Source organism: Mobula hypostoma, chromosome 5 (genome assembly GCF_963921235.1).
Source record: "Mobula hypostoma chromosome 5, sMobHyp1.1, whole genome shotgun sequence".
Taxonomy (NCBI): domain Eukaryota; kingdom Metazoa; phylum Chordata; class Chondrichthyes; order Myliobatiformes; family Myliobatidae; genus Mobula; species Mobula hypostoma.
The window spans coordinates 14,333,732-14,358,615 of record NC_086101.1 but is presented as its reverse complement, the minus strand read 5'-3'; the positions used below and the strand labels follow the sequence as shown (position 1 = coordinate 14,358,615).

At 45.7% G+C, this 24,884-nt stretch overlaps 1 protein-coding gene across 2 annotated transcripts in view; it reads right to left on the bottom strand.

Annotated features, from left to right (window-relative positions):
* LOC134346624 (chloride intracellular channel protein 1-like) overlaps positions 1–22,993 on the bottom strand; it is a 53,184-nt gene extending 30,191 nt beyond the window's left edge. Inside the window, exon 1 of one of the 2 annotated variants that reach the window (XM_063048075.1) lies at positions 22,757–22,993. In XM_063048075.1, coding sequence (XP_062904145.1) covers positions 22,757–22,792 — 36 coding nt within the window. In that variant the 5' untranslated portion in view covers positions 22,793–22,993. The remainder of the gene's footprint in view (positions 1–22,756) is intronic. The other variant, XM_063048074.1, reaches the window with a different exon arrangement.
* Between the last annotated feature and the right edge of the window lie 1,891 nt (positions 22,994–24,884).

Sequence of the window (24,884 nt, the reverse complement as noted above, 5' to 3'; positions counted from 1 at the left end):
ACCAGGAGCAATGAACCAATCAGCTCACACACCTTTGGGATGTGGGAGGAAACCCACATCACAGATAGAATGTGCAAACTCCTGAGATAATGTTGCAGCGCTATAAAATCCTTGGTTAGACCACACTTGGGAGTGTTGTGGTCAGTTCTGGTCACCCCATTATAGGACAGAGGTGGAAGCTGTAGAGAGGATGCAGAGGAGATTCACCAGCATGCTGCCTGGATTAGAGAGCATTATGAGGATAGGCTGGGCGAGCTACAGTTTTCCTCTTTAGAGTGAAGGAGGATGAATGGCAAGTTGATTGAAGTGTATAAAATGATAAGAGGCACAGAAAGAGTGGACAACCAGGGTGACAATGACTCTAATGAGTGGGCATACCGTTCATGTGACTGAAGGAAATTACAGAGGGAACATCAGAGACAGATGATTTATAAATATAAATAAACACAGAGTGCAATGCATGGAATGTTCTGCCAGGGGTGGTAGAAGCAGATTTGTGAGGGATATTTAAGGGATCATGATAGAGAAATGGAGGGTTCTGTGGGAGGAAAAGGTTATGTTGATCAAGGAGAAGGTTAAAAAGTTGGCACAATATCATGGACCAAAGGGTTTCGAAAGCATCCTAGCAACTTGCAAGGCAATTCTGAAGGATCTTTTGATGTGGACCTGAAGATCCCACTGTTCCTCCTCACTGCTAAGTCTCCTGCCATCAATCTCGTACCCTACATCTTCAAGTTTGACCTCCCAAAAGTGTATCACTTCACATTTTCGTGCTTTTGTCTTGGATTTAAATACGAATTTTACTTGACCGCTTTAGTCTGCCAGATTCAAATGCAGTGGAGATACAAGAGGCTACAGTGGCTGGTATCTGGAGCAAGACACAAGGATCGCAGCGGGTCAGGGTGTGTGAGCGTGCGCGCGCACACGTTAGAATGTGACGTGATAGGGCATCTTCACAGGGTATGGTATTCCTTCCAATGGAAATTTGGCAACACCAGTTTACAAAAACCGGTTTCATGTTTGCTATCGTGAAAAGATAAAAAGTTTAGCTTTATTTGTCACATGTACATTGAAACATACAGTGAAGTGCATCGTTTCTGTCAAAAGGAGCAGTGCCTTAGGAAGGCGGTGTCCATTATTAAGGATCCCCACCAGCCAGACATGTCCTCTTCACACTCTTACCATCAGGAAGGAGGCAGAGGATCCCGAACTCAGTGACTCAGGAACAGCTTCTTCCCCTCTACCATCTGAATACTAAATGGACATTGATCCTGTGAACACTACCTCACTACTTTTTATTTTATTTCTGTTATTTTGCGTTACTTATTTTTAACTATTTATTAGACATAATGTAACTCTGTTTTTTCTCTATATTTATCATGTATTTCATTGTACTGCTGCCATAAAATTAACACATTTCACAACATATGCCAGTGATATTAAAACTGATTCTGAAATCAAATCAGCGAGTATTGTGCTGGGTAGCCCACAAGTGTTGCCATGCTTCTGGCGCCCGCCCCTCACTAACTCTAACCAACCATAACCATACACGCTAGTACTTGGATCCCGAGAGGAAAGCAGAGCGCCCGGCGGAAACCTACACGGTCACGGGGAGAATGTGCAAAATCGTCACAGGCAGCGGCTGGAACTGAACCCGGATTGGTGATCGCTGGTACTGGAAAGCGACTGGGCTGCCCAAGGATCTGAAGATGTAACCGATGGAGCTTTAGATTATGGGCCAGAAGCAGGCCTATTCAGGAGGAACATTACTGCACCCGGGGGAAACCCACGGGGTCACAAGGAGAACGTACAGATTCCTGAGAGACAGTAGTGGGAATTGAACCTCAATCGGTGAAAGATGGGACTAATTGCTGCATCATGGTGCCCTCTATCCTGTTGTTTTGGTCTGTAGGTACTAGTTTATTAATGTCACATGTACGGAGATACAGTATGAAAACACACCTATGCAAACCGTCCATACACATCCGCTCAAAAAACACAAGTACTCTGAGGCAATACAAGGGGAAAATAATAACAGAACGCAGGATAGAGTGTTACAGTCAGAGTAAGTGCAGTGCGGGTAGATGATAGGGTGCAGGGGCCACGATGAGGTAAATTGAGAGATCAACTGTTGCGACCTCTGATGTAGTGCTGATGTTTGGAAATGCAAAGCTGTATAAAAGAAATGAAAAACTCCTAATAAAAAGAAGCTACCAGTAAGAGAGCAAAAAAAAACAAACTCAAATGATTCAATCAGATTATGTGATGTGAGTAATAGCGCCAGGTAACCACGGCAACAGACACACTTGGCTCACAGCCCAGGGCTCAGTCAACAGTCAGGTTCTTGGCAAGGCTGGAGACGACAGGAGCGAGGCAGACTCGTCCGGACAAACACCACCGCTCCCAGCGTTCTCAGCCCATGGAAGCTGCTGGGCAACGTTACCACCAAGTGGCTCACGGGCAAAAGAGTGTTTGGGGGTGGCGGTAAGATCGGAGAAAGAAATCCACAGGAACGATGCTGGTTAGAAGGATATGGCAACCATCTATTCAAAGGAGAGTCACAACAGGGTTGTCAGACATAAGGGGGGGGGGGCGCTGTGCTCACTCCGAAAGGTGAACATGGAAAAAGCCTCTGAGAGAGTAATTTAACAAAATGGAAATTGAAATAGAAAACTAGAACCTTTTGTGCCACACGCAAAAAATGCTGGTGAACGCAGACCAGGCAGCACCTATAGGAAGAGGTACAGTCGACGTTTCGGACCAAGATAAAAGTTCAATCATGTATTATTTCTCATTTTCACTTTTCCAAAAACATCCCTCAATTCCCTACAGAACTAAAAGGCACTGGAGGTCTTTCAGCCACCCGAGTCTATGCCTGCTCCAGGCAGAGCAACCCCATTGATCCTGTTCTCCTAGTCTTTCCACACAGATTATTTCAAGGTCAGGCTTATTGCTGTGGATCTACACCCTCAGGGTGTCGGCAAATAGCATGAAAAGTTGAGGGAAATATAGTCCAAGGTTTAATCAGGGATTTTTCAGAATGCTTCAAAAACCTGATGGCAGTGTGGAAGTAAATCCTAAACAGCCTTTCTGGTCTCCTCCCTGACCGAATCCGCCTCCTTTCCAGCATTGAGCTCCAGGTTACACAGCCTTTCCTCATATCCTCCTGTTTTGTGCCCAGACAGCAGAAGGAGCCTCCTTCACCTCACACTGTCCCCTTCTCTTGCACCTCTATCAGACTGTCGTTCGGTTTTCTTCTGAAGAGATTTAGCATGTGGCAAAAGATTCTGGCAAATTTCTGCAGATTTTGCCCGGTTGCATCACCGCCTGCTATGGAGGGGCCACTGCAAGGACTGGAAAGAGACAACAAAGGTTGCAGATTCAGCCAGTTCCATCACGGGCACAACCCTCCCCACCATCGAATCCACCTCGAGAGGTGACGTCTCATGAAGGCAGCATTCACCACGAAGGATCCTCACCACCCAGGACGTGCCCTCTTCTCATTACCAGCATCAGGGAGGAAGTACAGGAGACTGAACACATTTACTCAACAGCTTAGCTTCTGCTCTTCCACCATTAGAATCCCAAACATTCCACAAACACTACCTCACTATTCCTCTTTTGAATCCTTTTTGTATCGTAGCTTAAAGCAACACACAACAAATACTGGAGGAACTCAGCAGGCCAGGCAGCATCTTGGAAAAGAGTACAGTCGACGTTTCGAGTCAAGACATTTTTTGAGTATGTTGCTCAGATTTCCAGCATCTGCAGATTTTATCTTGCTAGTAATTTGTATTGCATTGTACTGCTGCTGCAAACCCACAAATTTCATGATTGATCTCAGTGACAACAGGTCAATGGCAGATGCCATCTCTCTGGCCCTACATTCCTCCTTAGAACACCTGAAGAATAAAGACGCATATGTAAGGCTCCTTTTCATTGACTACAGCTCTGCCTTTAACACCATCATTCCAAATAAACTGATTCCTAAGCTCTGGAACCTGGGCCTTAGCACTCAGATCTGCAGCTGGATCTTCAACTTCCTCACAGACGTGACCCAGGCTGTAAAAATAGGGGACAAGCTCTCCTCTACAATCACTCTGAGCACCGGTGCCCCACAAGGCTGTGTACTCAGCCCCCTGCTATACTCACTGTACTCCCATGATTGTGTAGCCAAGTTTCCATCGATTAAGTTTGCTGATGACACAACAATTGTAGGCCGTATCTCGGGTAATGATGAGTTTGAGTACAGAGAGGAAGTTAGGAACCTGGTGGCATGGTGCGAAGACAATAACCTATCCCTCAACGTCAGCGCGACAAAGGAATTGGTTGCTGACTTCAGAAGGAGTAGCGGACCGCACGACCCAATTTGCATCAGTGGTGCACAAGTGGAACGGGTCAAAAGCTTTAAGTTCCTTGGGGTCAATATCACAAATGACCTGACTTGCTTCAACCAAGCAGAGTCCACTGCCAAGAAGGCCCACCAGCGCCTTTACTTCCTGAGCAAGCTAAAGAAATTTGGCCTGTCCCCTAAAACCCTCACTAATTTTTATAGGTGCACCGTAGAAAGCATTCTTTTAGGGTGCATCACAACTTGGTATGGAAGTTGTCCTGTCCAAGACTGAAAGAAGCTGCAGAACATCGTGAATATAGTCCAGCACATCACACAAACCAATCTTCCATCCTTGGACTCACTTTACACCGCACACTGTCGGAGCAGTGCTGCCAGGATAATCAAGGACACAACCCACCCAGCCAACACACTTTTCGTCCCTCTTCCCTCTGGGAGAAGGCTCAGGAGCTTGAAGTCTCGTACGGCCAGATTTGGGAAGAGCTTCTTTCCAACTGTGCTAAGACTGCCGAACGGATCCTAACCCGGATCTGGGCCGTACCCTCCAAATATCCGGACCTGCCTCTCGGTTTTTTTTGTACTGCCTTACTTTCCCTTTTCTATTTATGATTTATAATTTAAACTTTTAATATTTACTATCGATTTGTCATTCAGGGAGCGCAAAGCGCAGAATCAAATATCGCTGTGATGATTGTACACTCTAGTATCAATTGTTCGGCAACAATAAAGTAAAGTAAAGTAAATAAACCTGATTCAGATTATTCCAAAAAGCAACCACAATTCCTGCAGCTCGACCCTTCACTGAAATCCTCCCTCCTTGGAACCACATTCATTAATCTGTATGCTTCAATGTCCAGTAATCTCTCAGCTTTAATACTCATCACTGAAGCATCCACACCCCTCTGCAAGAGCTCATAACACACACACACGCACGGAACTCAGCAGGTCCGGAGAGGAGTAAAGGCTCGACCTTTCAGGCTGAGACCCTCCATCAGGACCGGAAAGGAAGAGGGTGGGGAGTGGGGGGAAGAAGCCCCGAATGTGGAGTGAGGGGATGAGTCCAAGCTGACAGGGGGAAGGTGGGTGAACTAAAAAGCTGCTTGGTGATGGGTGGAAAAGGTAAAGGGCTGAACATAGGAGATAAGAGCGGATCATGGGAGAAAAGGAAGGAGGAGGGTGACATCACCTTCAATTACCAAGAGGAACACACCCTGGGGAGCGACAGCAACGTTTGTGCTCATTTACAAATGTTCGCCTCACATTCCCAAGGCACTACGGGCTTGGCAGCTTGCAAAGGAAAAAATGTGGATCAACACCAAAGTAAATAGAAGGTAAAGGGCCCGTCACACCCCATCAGAGTCAGCGCTGCCTTGTCCTGTGAACACAACAGGCTGTGAGAAGGAGAAGGAAAAGTAAATCCTGTTTGAGTACAGCACATTTTCATCTCCCCTTCTCCACCCTCCCACAGAACTTCCAGGACCACATTTTAAAATCCTGGGTGAGGGGAGGCTGTGGAAGGCCCACCATGATTCAGGAATAGGTCCACGGCAGCAGAAAGGAGAAAGGAAGAGCATAGTATGTTCTGGTGGGCTTTTACAGAAGCAAGCACAGGCCATTCGGCCCATTATGTCTATGCTGACCATGGTGTCAGCCTAATCTCATTGGCCTATATATAATCTATTCCCTTCCCTTTAATTTGGTCTTCATTCACATTTTCACAAAATGCCAAGCCCGGAACGGTTTGGTACTGAGGGTTGACCTTTCTAAGTGAGTACAAGCATATTCACATCTTTTAACGCTGCAGGCATTTCTGCTTCCACTTCCCTGGCAGCACATGAGGTAACTAAGGGGAACCGGAGGGAGAATCTCTTCACTCAGAGGGGGCTGAGAGCACGGGACAAGCTGTCAACAGAAGAGGAGGCTGTGGGTTTGAATTCAAAATTTAAAAGAGAGCTTTGGATGAGCACGGGGATGGGAGGGGTTATGGAGAACAGTAGTCCAGGAGTAGGTCATTGGGACTAGGCAGAATAATAGTTTGGCATGGACTAGATGGGCTGAAGGGCCTTTTCCTGTGCTGTTAGTACTCTATGACTATGACTCATCAGCCGTTTGGAGGTGAAGATCTTTCCTAATTCCTCAGCTCCTGTGGTATCCTCCAGAAATAGATAGAACCACCTTTATCATAGACAGATACTGCATTGAAACAGACCCTTCAGCTAATACGTTAACACTCCATTTCATGTGAATACTATTTCTAAAACTCTCTTCACAGTCCTATCAACTCCCCCGAGCTGCTACCACACAGACACACTGGGGGCCATTTACAGCAGCCTGTTAACCAACCGGACTGCCTTTGGGATGTGTCGGGGGGGGGGGGCTGGAGCACCCAGGGGAAAACCCGCGAGGCCAGAGAGAGAAATGTGGAAACTGTATACTGGCTATACCGGAGCACCCGAACCCGAATGAGTCTCTGGCTTTGGAAGGTATTAGCTCTGAAAGCCATGTCAGTGGTGGGAAAGACGCTGGTGTCAATTATAAAAGATGAAATTACGACACATTTGGATGGCAGTAACAGGATAGGTCCGAGTCAGCATGGATTTACGAAGGGGAAATCGTGCTTGACTAATCTTCTGGAATTTTTTGAGGATGTAACTAGCTGTCCAAGTTGCATGCCATCTTGGACAATGTCTCTCATCCACTACATAATGTACTGGGTGGGCACAGGAGTACGTTCAGCCAGAAACTCATTCCACAGAGATGCAACACAGAACGTCATAGGAAGTCATTCCTGCCTGTGGCCATCAAACTTTACAACTCACAAACCCTGAGCCAATAGGCTGGTCCTGGACTTATTTCCTGGCATAATTTACATATTACTATTTAACTATTTATGGTTTTATTACTATTTATTATTTATGGTGCAACTGTAACGAAAACCAATTTCCCCCGGGATCAATGAAGTATGACTATGACTATGAAAATGGACAAGGGTAGCCAGTGGATGTAGTGTACCTGGACTTTCAGAAAGCCTTTGATAAAGACCCACATAGGAGATTAGTGGGCAAAATTAGGGCACATGGTATTAGGGACAGAGTACTGACATGGACTGAAAATTGGCTGGCTGACAGGAAAGAAAGAGTAGCAATTAACGGGTCCCTTTCGGAATGGCAGGCGCTGACCAGTGGGGTACCGCAGGGTTCAGTGCTGGGACCGCAGCTGTTTACAATATACATTAATGATTAAATGAAGGGATTAAAAGTAACATAAGCAAATTTGCAGATGACACAAAGCTGGGTGGCAGCGTGAAATGTGAGGAGGATGTTATGAGAATACAGGGTGACTTGGACAGGCTTGGGTGAGTGGGCAGATGCATGGCAGATGCAGTTTAATGTGGATAAATGTGAGGTTATCCACTTTGGTGATAAGAACAGAAAGGCAGATTATTATCTAAATAGAGTCAAGTTAGGAAAAGGGGAAGTACAACGAGATCTAGGTGTTCTTGTACATCAGTCACTGAAAGTAAGCATGCAGGTACAGCAGGCAGTGAATAAAGCTAATGGCATGCTGGCCTTCATAACAAGGGGAATTGAGTATAAGAGCAAAGAAGTACTACTGCAGCTGTGCAGGGCCCTGGTGAGACCACACCTAGAGTACTGAGTGCAGTTTTGGTCTCCAAATTTGAGGAAGGACATTCTAGCTCTTGAGGAAGTGCAGCGTAGGTTCACAAGGTTAATTCCCAGGATGGACTGTCATATGTTGAAAGATTGGAGTGACTGGGCTTATATACACGGGAATTTAGAAGGATGAGAGGGGATCTGATTGAAACATAAAAGATTATTCGCTGGAGGCAGGAAGCATGTTCCCGCTGATGGGTGAGTCCAGAACCAGAGGCCACAGTTTAAGAATAAGGGGTAGGCCATTTAGAACGGAGTTGAAGAAAAAATTTTTCACCCAGAGAGTGGTGGATATATGGAATGCTCTGCCCCAGAAGGCAGTGGAGGCCAAGTCTCTGGATGCTTTCAAGAAAGAGATGGATAGAGCTCTTAAAGATAGCAGAATCAAAGGTTATGGGGATAAGGCAGGAACTGGATGCTGATAGTGGATGATCAGCCATGATCACAGTGAATGGCGGTGCTGGCTCGAAGGGCCGAATGGCCTACTCCTGCACCTATTGTCTATTGAGACAAGGATCAACCGCCGTGGAAAGCTCTTAAAGACACGAGACCTGAGACACTGAAAATCCAGAGCAATACAGACATAATTCTGGCTCAATCCCTGCCTGTGTCTGTAAGTAGTTTGCACATTCTCCCTGTGACCGTGTGCGTTTCCTCTGGGCACTCTGGTTTCCTCCCGCATTCCAAAGACCCGCGATTAGCTTTAGTGAGTTGTGGGCATGCTACGTTGATGCTGGAAGTGTGGCCACACTCGCAGGCTGCCCCCGGCAAAAATCCGTGACACACACACGAAAGAAACCTGACACGTCACTGTACGTTTCGATGCACACGTGACAAATAAAGTTAATTTTTATAAGATGCAGGGAAAGTGGGACCAGGTGGAAGATGGCATCATTTCTACCCTTCACAGTTCTGATTAGAATTTGAAATCAGGAAGGCCGAGGATCCTTCCCAGTTTCTTAGACCCTTGTGCTGGACAGGATGATCCTTGTTCTTGAAGAGGATCAGCATGAAACAGGCCCTTCAGCCCATCTATTTTAACACTCATCTTAAATTAATCCCATTTTTATAAATTCTTCTTGCATTTCCATTAACTTTTCCCAAGGTGCTACCACTCACCTACACACCAAGGGCAATTTTATAGTGGCCAATTAACCAGTTTTATGTAGGGTCCCTGCAACTGGGAGTACCAGAAGGCCTGCAAAGGACACAGGATGAGTTTCTGCATCACAATCTAGAGAGCCAGAGGGCTATGGGTAACCCTAGGTAATTTCTAAAGTAAGTACATGTTCGGCACAGCATTGTGAGTCGAAGGGCTTGTGTTGTGCTGTAGGTTTTCTATGTTTCTATGTCCTTGAAACACACACAAAACGCTGCAGGTCAGCATCACCTACGGAGGGGAATAAGCAGCCCATATTTCAGCTGAGACCCTCCATCAGGACCTGACGAAGGGTATCAGCCTGAAGCATAGACTGTTTATTCCCCTCCGTAGATGCTACATGACCTGCTGAGTTCCTCCAGCATTTTGTGTGTATTGCTCTGGACTTCCAGCAGAATCTCTTGCGTTTCTGCTTAGAATGTCTGCTATTTCATTACACTTTTGAAATTGATAACAACCAACAAACTCAAAACGCTGGAGGAACTCAGCAGCTCAGGCAGCATCTATGGAAATGAATAGACAGTCGACGTTTCGGGCCGAGACCCTTCTTCAGGGCTGAGAAGGCACGGGGAAGAGATTAGTAACAAGTGTTCTTTTTTAAAATGTATACTAAGTATGCAACGGTGTATTTGTTAGATTATCCCACTACCAGCCTGCATCAGGTATCAGTCAGCCTACGTCAGGGCTAACTGAAAGAAGAGATAGTAAGAGATATGAAATTAGTCCAGCTAGCAGTGTGTCTTTGGGACATGGGAACAAACCCACAGGGTCACAGGGGTAACAGGCAGACTTCACACTACAACGCCTGAGGTCAGGGTCCAACCTGAGGCTCCGCGATGCCCGTCGATCAGCATTAGGGGCACACAGCTGAGCCCCCAGGGCCGCTTGTCACAGAACCGCGGCTGCTCAGCCTCTTAAATCCGCCCACTCTCCCGGGATTCCGCAACCCTTAATCTCACCCGCAGCGCAGGCAGCGTGGATGAGATTTGCGAAAGCAATTCGGAGGGGTGAGGGGGTGGAGGGGTTTAATGTGTCCGGGTGAGGAGCCGTTCTCCTGGGGAGTGTGGGGGGGGGGATCTGCAACACTCTCAAAACAATCCTGGTAAAGTAAATAAAGTCCACAAGAGCACCAGTAGCAATTTTGAAAGTTTGACCCTATTTACTCGACCTTCACAGAAAGTGGCAGTGGTGTGGATTGTAAAAGAATTTAAGAAAATGCTTCTCTTATCTTGTGATCAGCAGGGCTGTTGGAAACGGATGTTGAAAAAGGAAGTGGGGTAGGCATCAAAATGAAACCAAAATTCTAGGGCAGAGCAGAGGGGAAAGAACTACACTCAGTGGCCACTTGATTATTTGCAGGAGGTACCTAATGAAGTGGCGACTGAGTGTTTAGTGGTCCTAAAGTTTGTGAATCCTGTAGAATTTTCTCTATTTCTGCATAATTATGACCTAAAATGTGATCAGATCTTCATCTATGTCCTAAAGCTAGATAGAGACCCAATTAAATATTAACACAAAAAAACCTCTAATGGGATCCCACCACCAAACATATCTTTCCTTCTCCACTTCCTGCTTTCCGCAGGGATTGCTCCCTACACGACTCCCTTGCCCATTCGTCCCTCCCTCCTGGCACCTATCCTTGCAAGTGGAACAAGTGCTACTCCTGCCCCCACACCTCCTCCCTCACTACCATTCAGGGCCACAAACAGTCCTTCACTGAGGCAACACTTCACCTGTGAGTCTGTTGAGGGTCATATACAGTGTCTGGTGCGCCCAGCGTGGCCTCCTCTATATCGATGAGACCTGACGTCGAGCATCTACGCTTCATCCGCCAGAAAAAAGTGGGATCTGCCAAAAGTGGCAACCCATTTTAAATCCACGTCCCATTCCGATACGTCTGTCTATTGCCTCCTCTCCTGTCACGATGAGGCCACACTCAGGTTGGAGGAACAACACCTTATATTCCGTCTGGGTAGCCTTCAACCTGATGGCATGAACATCGATTTCTCGAACCCCCCCCACTCTCCATCACCATTCCCCATCCCCTTTTCCCTCTCTCACCACATCTCCTTGTCTGCCCATTGCCTCCCTCTCCTGCTGCTCCCCCCTTTGCTTTTTTCCATGGCCTTCTATCCTCTCCTATTAGATTCCCCCTTCTCCAGCAGCCCTGCATCCCTTTCACGAATCAACTTCCCAACTCTCTACCTCACCCCTCCCCGTCTCACCTATCACTTTGTGTTTCTCCCTCTCCTCCCTCCCCCCACCTTTTAACTCTACGTGTCTTTTTCTCTCCAGTCCTGCCGAAGGGTCTCGGCCCAAAACGTTGATTGTACTTTTTTTCCCCATAAATGCTGCCTGGTCTGTTGAGTTCATCCAGCATTTTGTGTGTGTTGCTTAGATTTCCAGCATCTGCAGATTTTCTCTTGCTTGTGACAAAAAAATGATACTTGCTCATTTATTTATTGAGAATAATGATCCAATATTACACGTATTTGTTGTAAAAAGTATGTGAACCTTTGCTTTCAGTAACTGGTGTGATCCTCTTGTACAACAACTTCAAACAAACATTTCCAGTAACTGCTGATCAGTCCTGCACATCAGCTTGGAGGAACTTTAGGCCATTCCTCTCTACAAAACTTCTTCAACTCTGGGATGTTGGTGGGCTTCCTTGCATGAACTGTTTGCTTCAGGACCTTCAACAACATTTCTATAGGATTAAGGTCAGGACTTTGACTCAGCCATTCCAAAACACAAACTTCCTTCTTTTTAAACCATTCTGTTGTTGATTTACTCTTCTTTTGGATCATTGCCCAACTTCTATTAAACTTCAGGCAACAGACCGAAGCAGCCCCAAACCATGATGCTCCTTCCAGCATGCTTCACAGTTAGGATTAGGTTTTGGTGTTAGTGTGCAGTGCCCTTTTACCTCCAAACGTAGCAGTGTGCATTTCTGTCAAAAAGTGCAATTTTTCCTCAACCGTCGATAGAACATTGTCCCAGAGCATTGTAGAACATCCTGGTGGTCTTCTGTAAACCTGAGTCATGCAGCAATGTTTTTTTTTGAGAGCAGTGGTTTTCTCCGTGGTGTCCTTCCATGAACACCACTGTTGTTCAGTGTTTTTTTTTCCTTATAGTAGACACATGAACAGAGACTTTAGCAAGTTCTAGAGATTACTGCAGGTCTTTTGCTGTTACCCTTGGATTCTTTTTCACCTCCTTCAGCACTGCACATTGTGCTATTGGTGTGATATTTGCAGGACGCCCACTCCTCGGGAGAGTAGCAACAGTACTGAGTTTCCTCCATTTGTAGACAATTTCTCTTATTGTGGACTGATGAACACTCAAGTGCTTTAGAAATGCTTTTGTGGCTTTTTTCCAGCTTCATGCATCTCTAAGATCTTTTGAAAGTTGTTTGGATCGAGACATGGTGCACGTAAACAGATCTTTCTTGAGAAGAGCAGGCTCTGACAGTAACCTGGACTTTGTGTGTCTTTTTTTAAAAAATAGGGCAGGGCACCTGTACAACCCACACCTCCAACCTCATCTCATTGATTGGAACACATGACTCAAAATAACTTTTGTAGGAGGCATCACCCCAGGAGGTTCACATACTTTTTCCAACAAATACATGTAATATTGGATCATTTTTCTCAATAAATAAATGAACAAGAATAATGTTTTTGTGTTATTTATTTACCTATGTTCTCTATCTAATTTTATGACTTACATGAAGGTCTGATCACATTTTAGGTATTATTTATGCTAAAATAGAGAAAATTCTACAGGGTTCACTAACTTTCTAACATCACTGTACATTTGTGATTTTCTGTTGCTGTAGCCCATCCATTTCAAGGTTTGACATGTTGTGCGTTCAGAGGTACTCTTCTGCACTCCACTGTTGTAACGTGTGGTTATTTGAGTTACTGTCATGAACAAGGTGATTATGCCCACAGAACTGCCACTCACTGGATGCTTTTTTTTTGTTTTTCACACCATTGACTGTAAACTCTAGAGACTGTTGGGCATGAAAATCTCAGGAGATCAGCAGTTTCGGAGATACTAAAACCACCCCTTCTGGCACCAACAATCATTCCATGGTCAAAGTCACTTAGATCCCCAATCTGATGTTTGGTCCGTACAATAACTGAACCTCTTGACCATGTCTACATGCTTGAATGCATGGAGTTGCTGCCAAGTGATTGGCAGATTAGATATTTGCATTAACGAGCAGGTGTTCAGGTGTAGCTAATAAAGTGACTACTGATTGAAAGATACAGAGTACATTTATCATCAAAGAATGTATAAATTATACAACCTTGAGATTTGTTTGCTTACAGGAAGCCACACAGCAAGAAATCCAGAAAAAAAAACAATTTAAAGAAAAAAGAATAAAAATAAAAATAAAAGACCAACACTCGATCCACAAAAGAAAGAAAATAAAGTACAAGTCATGCAAACAATTGAAACGAGAAACAGCATTCCAAACCAAATGGAGTCCTCAGATCTGAATTCCAGAGCAGCCTGGAGTAGGCCCAAAGCCTCACTTATCAGTTCATCATATCAGTGGGCACGGAGCACAGCAGCCGGGACGGTTTCATAGCCTCAGCGCTGTGGAGATGACCATCGCGGACAGCGAGGGAAATCCACTCTGCCTTGGATCCCAACACCTTGTCTTTTCAGTATATCTGGGCCAGCATTTGAATTGACCAACAATGGAACAGCCCTGGAGAGAGGAGTGAACATCGTGGAGAGCTAGCAACGTCAGCTCTCACCTCTGATCTGTGGCAGCCTTTAAATTATATGTTAACTGGATAAGTCTAACAAAGCCACCATACACAGAGAGGATCAGGGAGTCTCAGAACTCCTTCTCCAACAAAATGAAATCATCTATCTACATCAGCTCTCAAAGAGTGGTTCCAGATTTCTTCCACTCTTCCTGCACTGTCTAGTTTAAGGTTTCTCATGGATAATCTGGTTTCCTCACATACACCAATGACAGAACAATATAGCAGAGCACTGTAGGAGCTGTCAGCCCACAATAGATGTGCCAATAGGCTTAATGGCTGCAGTTCACTACTAAGACTACACTACGAGATTTGAATGCTCAGCTGAGAGAGAGGGAAGGATGCAGAGGGACAGGATAATAAGAGGACCGAGGGATAGCACTGCCACTTGGAGATAGCATGGACCTGACAGGCTGATTGGCCTTGCTGGCGTAAAGGCAGTGAACTCAAGGTCAGATCAATGGTTCAACTTAATATCAGAGAATGTATACTGTATACGACTTGAAATTCTTACTCTTTGCAGACACCCACAAAACCATGAAAAAACCAAAAGAATGAATGACAGGAAAATGCTAGAACCCCCGAGGCCCCCCACCTTTCCCCTCCCATGTAGAAAGAGCAGAAAAAGCATCAACACTTCCCCCAGACCCCACATGCTCCAGTAGAAAGCATCAGCCTCCACCATCAAGTCCCCAGAGACCAAGATCTATAGTCCATCAAAAACCACTGTCCATCCCTGCACCTCAACATCCTACGGGCCCTCTCTCTCACTAACAAGGGAGGGAAAGAGAGAGAGAGGATATCGTTCCTGCAATAGCAAGAAGGGAGGTCAATGGTTCGCTCTTCCAATGTTACAGACTGTGCGTTGCAAAGCTCACAACCACAATCAAAGATCAACTTTATTTGCACACATTAGGAATTTGCTGTGGTGCGTAGGTCAAGGCGCAACATGCAACGAACAAAATCAGCATTCAACAATTATAAAGAATAAGGAACATGAAACATAAAGTTTGAGGTCAATTTCTGGATATGGAATCAAATGCATATAAATACCAACATGGATTGTTCGGGGTGAGGGAGGTTCGGGGGCCAATGTTGCACTTTTATTAGTTGTGTAGGTGAGGGAGATTTGGGAGCCGATGTTCTTGTTGCATTTTGTGGGGGAAGATAGATTTGGGAGAGGCCGATGATAGTGTTGCCCTTCTTTTTTGTTGCTGGGGGGTGGAGTGGGTGGGGTTGCTGTTTCTCTTTAAACTGACTCTGTTTCTGGAGAAGAATCTCAAAGTTGCATACTGCATACATACTTTGATTATCAAACAAACTTGTGAAGTATTTACAATGTCGCTCCAGCTCGTTGATGAAGGTAGAGCAGTAGATGTAGTGTATATGGATTTCAGCAAGGCATTTGATAAGGTACTCCATGCAAAGTAAGGAGATATGGGATCCAAGGGGACATTGCTTTGTGGATCCAGAACTGGCTTGCCCACAGAAGGCAAAGAGTGGTTGTAGATGGGTCATATACTACATGGAGGTCAGTGACCAGTGGTGTGCATCAGAGATCTGTTCTGGGACCCCTTCTCTTCATGATTTTATAAATGACCTGCATGAGGAAGTGGAGGAATGGGTTAGTAAGTTTGCTGATGACACAAAGGTTGGGGGTGTTGTGGATAGTGTGGAGGGCTGTCAGAGGTTACAGCGGGACTTTGATAGGATGCAAAACTGGGCTGAGAAGTGGCAAATGGAGTTCAACCCAGATAAGTGCGAGGTGGTTCATTTTGGTAGGTCAAATATGATGGCAGGTAGTATTAATGGTAAAAGTCTTGGTAGTGTGGTGGATCAGCGGGATATTGGGGTCCGAGTCCTGAGCAGGTTGACTCTGTGGAGCATTGGCCTTCATCAACTGTGGGATTGAGTTTAAAAGCCGAGAGGTAACGTTACAGCTGTATAGGACCCTGGTCAGACCCCACTTGGAGTACTGTGCTCAGTTCTGGTCATCTCAGTACAGGAAGGATGTGGAAACTATAGAAAGGGTGCAGAGGAGATTTGCCAGGATTGGGGAGCATGCCTTATGAGAACAGGTTGAGTGAACTCGGCCTTTTCTCCTTGGAGTGGTAGAGGATGAGAGGTGACCTGATAGAGGTGCATAAGATGATGAGAAGCACTGATCATGTGGATAGTCAGAGGTTTTTTCCTTGAGCTGAAATGGCTAACACGAGAGGGCACACTTTAAAGGTGCTTAGAAGTAGGTACAGAGGAGATGCCAGGGGTAGGTTATTTTTAAACGCAGAGAGTGGTGAGTGCGTGGAATGGGCTGCCGGCAATGGTGGTGGAGGCGGATATGATAGGCTTATTTAAGAGACTCCTGGATAGGTACATGGAGCTTAGAAAAATAGAGGGCTATGGGTAACCCTGGGTAATTTCTGAAGTAAGTACATGTTCAGCACAGCTTTGTGGGCCGAAGGGCCTGTATTGTGCTGTAGGTTTTCTATGTTTCCAGCTCAATCTTCAGTATCAAATTCAGTACTTCTACTCCTCCTTCAGACTCTCTTTGAAATTAACAAGCATTTTAAAAAGAAATATATAGCTATTAAGTCTCCTAACTGTGAATTTAATAAGCTGAATGTTATTAAGTTTAGTGCAGACTCTAACTAATGACACATAATTCACCCTATTTTAGCAAGGTCTGTACCAACTTCAAATCTCGCCCACACTTTGGAGGGCGCCGTAGATGAGCCTCTCGGAATTTTCTGCGGCATTCACCCACCCAACTCGCCACCCCTCCTATCACTCTGTACTTTTCAGATCACGCCAGTGAGAAGAGGGGAGTGGGGGAAACCCACTACCCCAAAAGCAATTAAACAAGCCACTTGGCCCCCTTGGGCCCTCTCCTCTCCCAACCAGGGTCCAGATACCCGAACGGCATTTCCCCCATTTTAAAACGGCGGTGGGCTAGCTGGTGTCGCAGCCTGCAACCACTGCCTGGCATCCCCAGCAAACTGGGTTGAATCCCAGCCTCTAGCGCTGTCTGTACATGGGGAATCTGCACCTGGGTTCCAACCCACCACCCACTCCGGCTTCCTGCCAAATCCCAAAGAAATAAAACCGATTCAGATCAATGAACCAGAATCAGGTTTATTATCACTGCAGTAGGTCATGAAATTTATTGCTTTGTGGCAGCAGTGCAGTACATTACATGAAAATTTGCTACAGGTTACTCTAAGAAATTCTTAAATAATTAATCATTAATAATGAAAATGAGAGCAAAATAACCAGCTGGTGTTCATGGTTTCATGAACAGTTCAGAAATCTAATGGCGGAGGAATTCCTAAAACATTCCACTCGTTCGGCTCTCCTACCTGCTCCCTCGTGGTAACAACGAAAAGAGCTTATGTTCTGGATGGTGAGGGTCTTTCATGATGGATGCTGCCTTCTTGAGGCATTACATTACATGTGGACGGTGTCCTCAGTGTTGGGAGGCTCGTGTCCATGGTGGTGCTGGAGAAGTCTACCATCCTCTACAGTTTTCTTTTGACCCTGTGCTTTGGAGCCATTTTCCAGATTGGGAGAGGGCAGAAATAAAACCCTCTCCCCTCCCGCCCCAATTTCTCCGCATCTTAAGATGATGTTAAAATGCACAAAAAAAAATTCAGAGCAAGGGAAATTAAGAGCAGATTTGCTTGATTAATCTGTTGGAATTCTTTGAGGAAATAAACACGATAGGCAAAGTAGAGTCACTGGATGTTATTTACTTAAATTTTCAGAAGGCTTTTAACTAGGGGCTGCATATGAGCCCATTACAGGAAAAATAGTAGAATGGATAGAAAATTGGCTGACTGGCAGGAGTCAAAGAGTGCGGTTAAAGGCAGCCTTTTCTGGTTGCCTGCCAATGACTAGTGGTATTCCGCAGGAGCTGGTATTGGGACAGTTTTTCACATGATATGTTAATGATTTAGATGATGAAATTGATAGGTGGAGAGGCAGGCAGTGTGGAGGAAGCTGGGAGTCTGCAGAAGCACTGTGACCGAGTGGGAGAACAGGCAAAGAAGTGGCAGGTGGAATTATAGTCATGCAGCTTGGTAGAAAAATAAAAGTTAGACTATATTCTAAATGGGGAGAAAATTCAAAAATCAGAGGTGCAAAAGGACTTGGGAGTACTCACGCAGGATTCTCTAAAGGTTAACTTGCAGGAAGGCAAATGGCAATGCTAGCATTCACTTTATAAAGTAAGGATGTGATGCTGAGGCTCTAGAGGCATTGGTCAGTCCACACTTGGAGTATTGTGAGCAGTTTTGGGCCCCTTTTCTCAAAGATGTGCTGGCATTGGAGAGGAAGTTCACGAGAATGATTCCAGGAATGAAAGGGTTAATGTATGAAGCACTTTTGATGGCTCTGAGCCTGTACTTGCTGGAGTTTAGAAGAATAAGGGGGAGCTCACTGAAACTTATCGAAATTTAAAAGGCCAAGACAGAGTACATGTGGAAGGGATGTTTCCTATGGTGGGGAAGTCTAGGACCAGAGGACACAACCTCAGAATATGCCCATTTAGAACATAGATAAGGAGGAATTCCTACAGCCATACATGGCTGTAGAGGCCAAGTCATTGAGTATATCTAAAGTGAAGACTGATAGGTTCTTGATTAGGCAGAAAGCAGGAGAATGGGGTTGAAAAGGATAATAAATCAGTCATGATGAAATGGCAGAGCAGACTTGATGGTCTGAATGGTCTAATTCTGCTTCCAAGTCTTATGGTCTTATGAGTAGTCCTCTGGGCCTTTCAAACCAGGTCCGCCCCTCATTATGATTATGGTAAATCTGTCTAGGCCTCAACTCCTCTTCTGTGCCATTTCTCCACACCTCTCTATTCCTCAGTTACCAGATATTTTTGCACCCCCACTTTAAATGCTTCCAATGATCTAGCTTCCAGCACCCACTGGGGCAGAAAATACTACATGGCCCAAGAACATTTTTCTATTCCACTGTTCTCTAGATTCCCAAACAAACCTCTCTACAATAAGATGGATTCCTGACCTTAATCTACCTCATTCTGATCTTGCACCTCACCATTTCCCTGCACTGCACTTTCTCTGTAGCTGTTACATATTACTCTGCATTCTGTTATTAGTTTACCTTGATCTGCTATGTAATGATCTGATTTGTCTGAACACAGTTTGCAAGACAAGCTTTTTACTGTATCCTGGTACCTGTGACAATAATAAGCCAATTCCAATTCCAGAAATTCACCACCCTCCTTGAGAAATTGCTGCCACCTCCGTGTTACATGATCACCAAGGGTCTCCCCTTGTTGGAGAGCCTCTCACTAGTCCCACATCCTGATGTCTCTCCTATCAAACTCCCTTAGGATTTTATACGTTCGAATAAGGTCACTACAAGGATACAATATGCACTCCTTACTCTCTATCTCTGCAGCTTACGATAATTTTTGTCTTTCACTGGGCTGCTGCTGCAAAACAACAAATTTCATGACACGTCAGTAATGATAACCCTGTTTCAGACTCCGGTCGCAGGCCCCGAATTCTCCTTGCTGTCCTATTTCCACGCAGGATGACTGACGGCTACATGGTGGATGGAGGGCCCGGCTCCCGTTAGATAACGCTGAGGAAGGGGAAGGAGTGCGAACACGCGTTGGTCTGTAGCAGCACAGAGGATCAGCACTCTGTTACCTTAAGTTTCTGGGGGTTGATGCACCAGACCTGTCCCAAGCCCTGCACGTAGATGCAACCACGAGGAAGGCACGTCAGCACCTTCACTTTGTTAGGAGGCTCGGTTTGTCACCGAAACTTCAAAAGATGTACTGTTGAAAGAGCCCTGATTATTTGCATCATGGTTTACTATGGCAATTTTGAAAGCATACGAACGCAAGAAGCTGCAAAGTGTCATAGACCCAGGCCAATGCCTCGCAGGCACAACCCCCTCCACCATCAATTATCCCTCTGCTTCAAGATGGCAAAATCCATCATCACCTGGTCCTTGCCACCCTCTCGTAGCTACCACAGGGAGAGATGTACTGAAGACCCATGCCACCAGGTTCAGGAGCATCTACTTCTCTTCCACCATTTTGTGCAGTTTTAGGCTCCTTATTTTAGGATGGATATACTGACATTGGAGAGGATTCAGAGAAGATTCATGAGAAGGATTCCAGGAATGAAAGGGTTACCGTATAGGGACGTCTGGCAGCTCTTCGGCTGTATTCCCTGGAGTTCAGGAGAATGAGGGGGAGATCTCACAGAAACATTCCGAATGTTAAAAGGCCTGAACAGGTTAGAAATGGCAAAATTATTTCCCCATGTTAGGGGAGTCTAGGACAAGAGGGCATGGAGAAATTATTTTAGTCAGAGGGGATTAATCTGTGGAATTTGTTGCCACGAGCGGCTGTGGAGGCCAGGTCATTGGGTGTATTTAAGGCATAGATAGGTTCTTGATATAGTTGAAACATCACTGAGAGGTAATGTTGCAGCTGTATAGGACCCTGGTCAGACCCCACTTGGAGTACTGTGCTCAGTTCTTCTTGTCTCACTATGGGAAAGATGTGGAAACCATAGAAAGGGTGCAGAGGAGATTTACGAGGATGTTGCCTGGATTGGGGAGCTTGCCTTATGAGAATAGGTTGAGTGATCCTTGGAGTGATGGAGGATGAGAGGTGACCTGATAGAGGTGTATAAGATGATGAGAGGCATTGATCATGTGGACAGTCAGAGGCTTTTTCCCAGGGCTGAAATGGCTAACACGAGAGGGCACAGTTTTAAGGTGCTTGGACGTAGGAGTAAGTTTTTTTACGCAGAGTGGTGAGTGCGTGGAATGGGCTGTCGGTGACAGTGGTGGAGGCGGATACGATAGGGTCTTTTAAGAGACTCCTGGATAGGTACATGGAGCTTAGAAAAACAGAGGGCTATGGGTAACTCCAGGTAATTTCTAAAGTAAGGGCATGTTTGGCCAGCTTTGCGGGCCAAAGGGCCTGTATTGTGCTGTAGGTTTTCTATGTTTCTATTAGCCAGGGCACCAAAGGGTATGTGGAGAAGGCAGGGGAGTGAGGTTGACTGGAAGAATTGGATGAGCAGAGCAGACTTAATGGGCCAAATGACCTACTTCTGTTCCTATATCTTATGGGCTTATGGTCTTGTTTGTTTCTTGAACAAACTGACACAATCCTAATCATTGAATCCCAATCCTAATCAACACCTTCACCCACTAACCCACCCCTCTAAACCCCCAGCCATCAGTACTTTATCATTTCCTGTTAGTCACCTTATACACCATCACTCTTGTGCCTAGCATCACTTTATGGACATACAATCAATGCATATAAGCTAAATTATGTTATATAATATTATATTAAAAAATATTTACACCTTTTAATTATTATATAAAAAATATTTACACCTTTTAATTATTGTTTTCTTTATCATATTGAGTTTTTGTGTTGCATCAGACCAGCGGAACAATTATTTTGTTCTCTTTTACACTTATGTACTGGAAATGACATTAAACAATCTTGAATCTTGGAGATAAAGCAACACTAGGACCACTCTGTGCAAAAATTTGATTTGTTGTTTTTGCTCTAACTGTGCACCTTTTGGAAAAAAAAGTTTATATTTTACTGGTAATGCTGCTTACGCGATGTGATGTGCTTTCCATGTTGCTGCAAATTCCTCATTGCACATGTGCAAGTGACGGTAAACTCGACTTTTGACTTTGATTTTCCTCAGCAGGTATTCCCTCCTCCCAGCCCGGCCTGTGCCCCAGTATCCACAGCACCAACCAGCAGCCTGGCAATGTGGGGCAAAGAGACGACGCATTTAGCTCCTGGGTGACCTGCAGAGGCGGGTGAAGGCGAGGGAATACCGGGCACGCCGAGAGACTGGGAGCAGAGGGCAAGGCTGTGATAAGAAGGTAGGGGACAGGCACAGGGAGGGGGTGAAGTGGGGCAAGGAAGTGTGGCAGAGAAGTCGCATAAACAAAGTCAGGAACAGAGAAAGGAAGGATAATGGTCTCAGGTGAGGGAGCGGCAGAGAGAAGAGCTTGGTATAGAGTAGCCACCTACTCTGAAAGTGCAATTCGTAGGCTAGTGCTGTAAAATAAGACACCAGGACAAACGCACGGGGCTCTCTCTCACCTCTCCTTCCCAACCCTTCAATGCAATCACAAAACTCCTCCACTCCCAAGACGAGAATTCAGGGTGTTTCATTTGCTCAAATAAAACAAATCGTGAATCACGCATGAGTAATATAAAAAGAGGAACTTAGAGGGTGTTACGGAGTAGGGGGATGGCTTGGGTAAAGTACTGCAGCCTGTCCCGTCCCCCCCCCCCCAGAATGCCGGATAATGTGTGCACATACAGTTTCCGGGGGGGGGTGAGAGAGCGGGAGGGAGCAAAAGGAGAAATGGGGGGGAAGGGGGAAATAGGACGGGGAAGAGAGAGTGGGAGCAAGCTGAGAGAGAAGGGGAGGGGGAAATCCGTACGCAGGTAGAGAGAACGCCGGCAGGCAGAGGAGGCTAGCTGAACTAGACAGTGGAGGGAAGAGGAGAAGGTCATGCATACTCGGAAACTTTCACACAAAGGGAAGCGGATGAGAACACACAGATTTTCCTCTTCGCGGCTCGTCAACTAGCCCAACCGGTTCGGTAAACGTTGAGTCCGATGATGTTACCGGCGCCGGGCCGAGTGGCCTAGCCAACGGCTGAAGTCGTACCGCCGTCCCGTCCCCGGAGCCCCTTCACCCCCACCTCCCCGGGCGGGAAGAGGGACTGGCCCGGCTCCACAGCTCCCTACCTTCACGAACAGTTCCACTTGCTTCTCGTCAGCCATTTCGCCGAGCAGGTTCGGCTGCGTGTGCTATGACCCCCCCAGGTACTCGGCACAGAAGAAACTGCCGCCGCCCAGCCCGACTTGGTCGCTCGTCTCGGCTTTCGCAACAAGTGGCGATTCAGCTCCGCTCTCTGACCCCACCCAGGAAGCCGGCGAGAGGCGTTGAGACGCGGGAAACCTCGGCCGAGATATCAACTCCGGAAAGGGAAACAAGAGACAGAAAGATGCAGACAGAGCGAGGGCGAGGGCGAGACCACGTTGGGATTTTTTTTTCCAGAGTGGGCGAGACTTGAGCCCGTAGAGAGGTATAACATTATGAAAGGCGCAGATAGGAGGAAACTTCTTTGCACAACAGTGTGTGTGAAACTAGAGGGGGGTGATGTTTCCAGTAAGTACGTGGTGAAAGTGGTTTAAAAACATATAGGCCAAACGGGGACAAATAGGACTAGTTTAGGTGGTAACCTTGGTCGGCATGGACGCGTTGACCGAATGGCCTGTTCCCCGTTATTACATTATTCCGGTTCTACAATGGGGGACGTGAAGCACTGAAGATGCAGGAATCAGGAGCAAGATGTACACTAAGGGCTTGGCTGGCTATAGTATGGAAATGGCCCAACTTGTTTCTACTGACCAACATGCCCATCTAGACTAATCCCATTTGCCTGGTTTCTGCCTAAACCAGGGGTTCCCAGCCTTTTTTATGCCAAGGACCCCACCCATTCAGCAAGGGGTACATGGACCTCCGATTAGGGCTCCTGCTCAAAACATTTGCAATCTATACACTTGTCCAAGCGTCCAAATTCAAGTTTATTGACGTGGGCATGCATAACTATCTTGAAAATTGGATTTTGTAGCATAACAAATACAAATTAAATAAACTCAAATTAACGTAATTGTACGTAATTCATACAACACATTAAACAAAACTAACACACTTTAAGGGAATAAAGTGTGATGTACTGTTTTGAGGTGGGTTCAAGAACCTGGTGTTAGTAGGGGAGAAGCTGTTTTTGAATCCTGAGATGTGAGTCTTCAGGCTCCTGTACCCCTCGCCTGACAGCATTAAAAATAAGAAAATGGGCATAGTCCAGTCCGTGGCAGGCAATGTTCCCTCCAATTTGTAAAGCCCAGTGTGTGCAAATATCTGGTGCTGTGTAATTTTGCCCAGTGACAACAACACTACTACTGAACACAGTATACTGAATATAGCGCTGAATAATTTCTTCAATAACAATGGTATAACTAATCCAGTTCTAAACTCTGCAGACAGATCATCGCAAACTCCGCATTGTCAACACAGCCCACGTCGGAAATCCGAATGTGATTGTGTACAATCATGAAATATTCTTGACTTGCCAATGAGGTGGAGGGCAACCTTTTGTGCATGGTTTAAATTCCTTGGTGCGCTAGTAGCTAAAGATGAGCGTGCACTCTCACCTTAGAGGGGACATTGGTGGCAGGGAGCTCCCTGATATAAATGTCCTCGATGATGGGCTGTCCCCACGATGGAATGAAGCTTTTGTATCTCCTGCCTGAAGGGAGAGGGGAGGAACTTAGCAGGTCAAACTAGAGGGAAACAAGCAGTTTGCGTTCCGGAAGGAGACCCTGCATCTGGGCCGTCCATTTCCCTTCGTAGATGTTGCCTGACCAGCTGAGTTTCTTGTTACTCCATATTCCAGCATCTTCAGTCTCTCTCCTTAATCAGGGGTGGCAAATCTTTATATGTGAGCCCAAATTTGCGATAACCTTCAAAATTCTCTCAGGTGCCATGTTAATTTTGAGCCGAGGTTATTAATGATTAATGAATTATTAACAATATTTATGGGCTTTTAAAGGAGAATACAGTGAGTCATGTTGCTTATGTACAAATATTCCTTATTTTATTAATAAAAGTATAACAGATTGCAATAAATGAAGCTCTTTAGGAAACCTGTTCAAATTGCTACCACTTTCCACGCTCTGTGTTTAAAAAAAAACACACCTACCTCTGACATCCCCCAGAAACTTTCCTCCGGTCACTTTAGAAGGATGTCCTCTGTTATTAACCATTGCTGCCCTGGGAAAAAGTCTCTGCCAGTCCACTCTATTTATG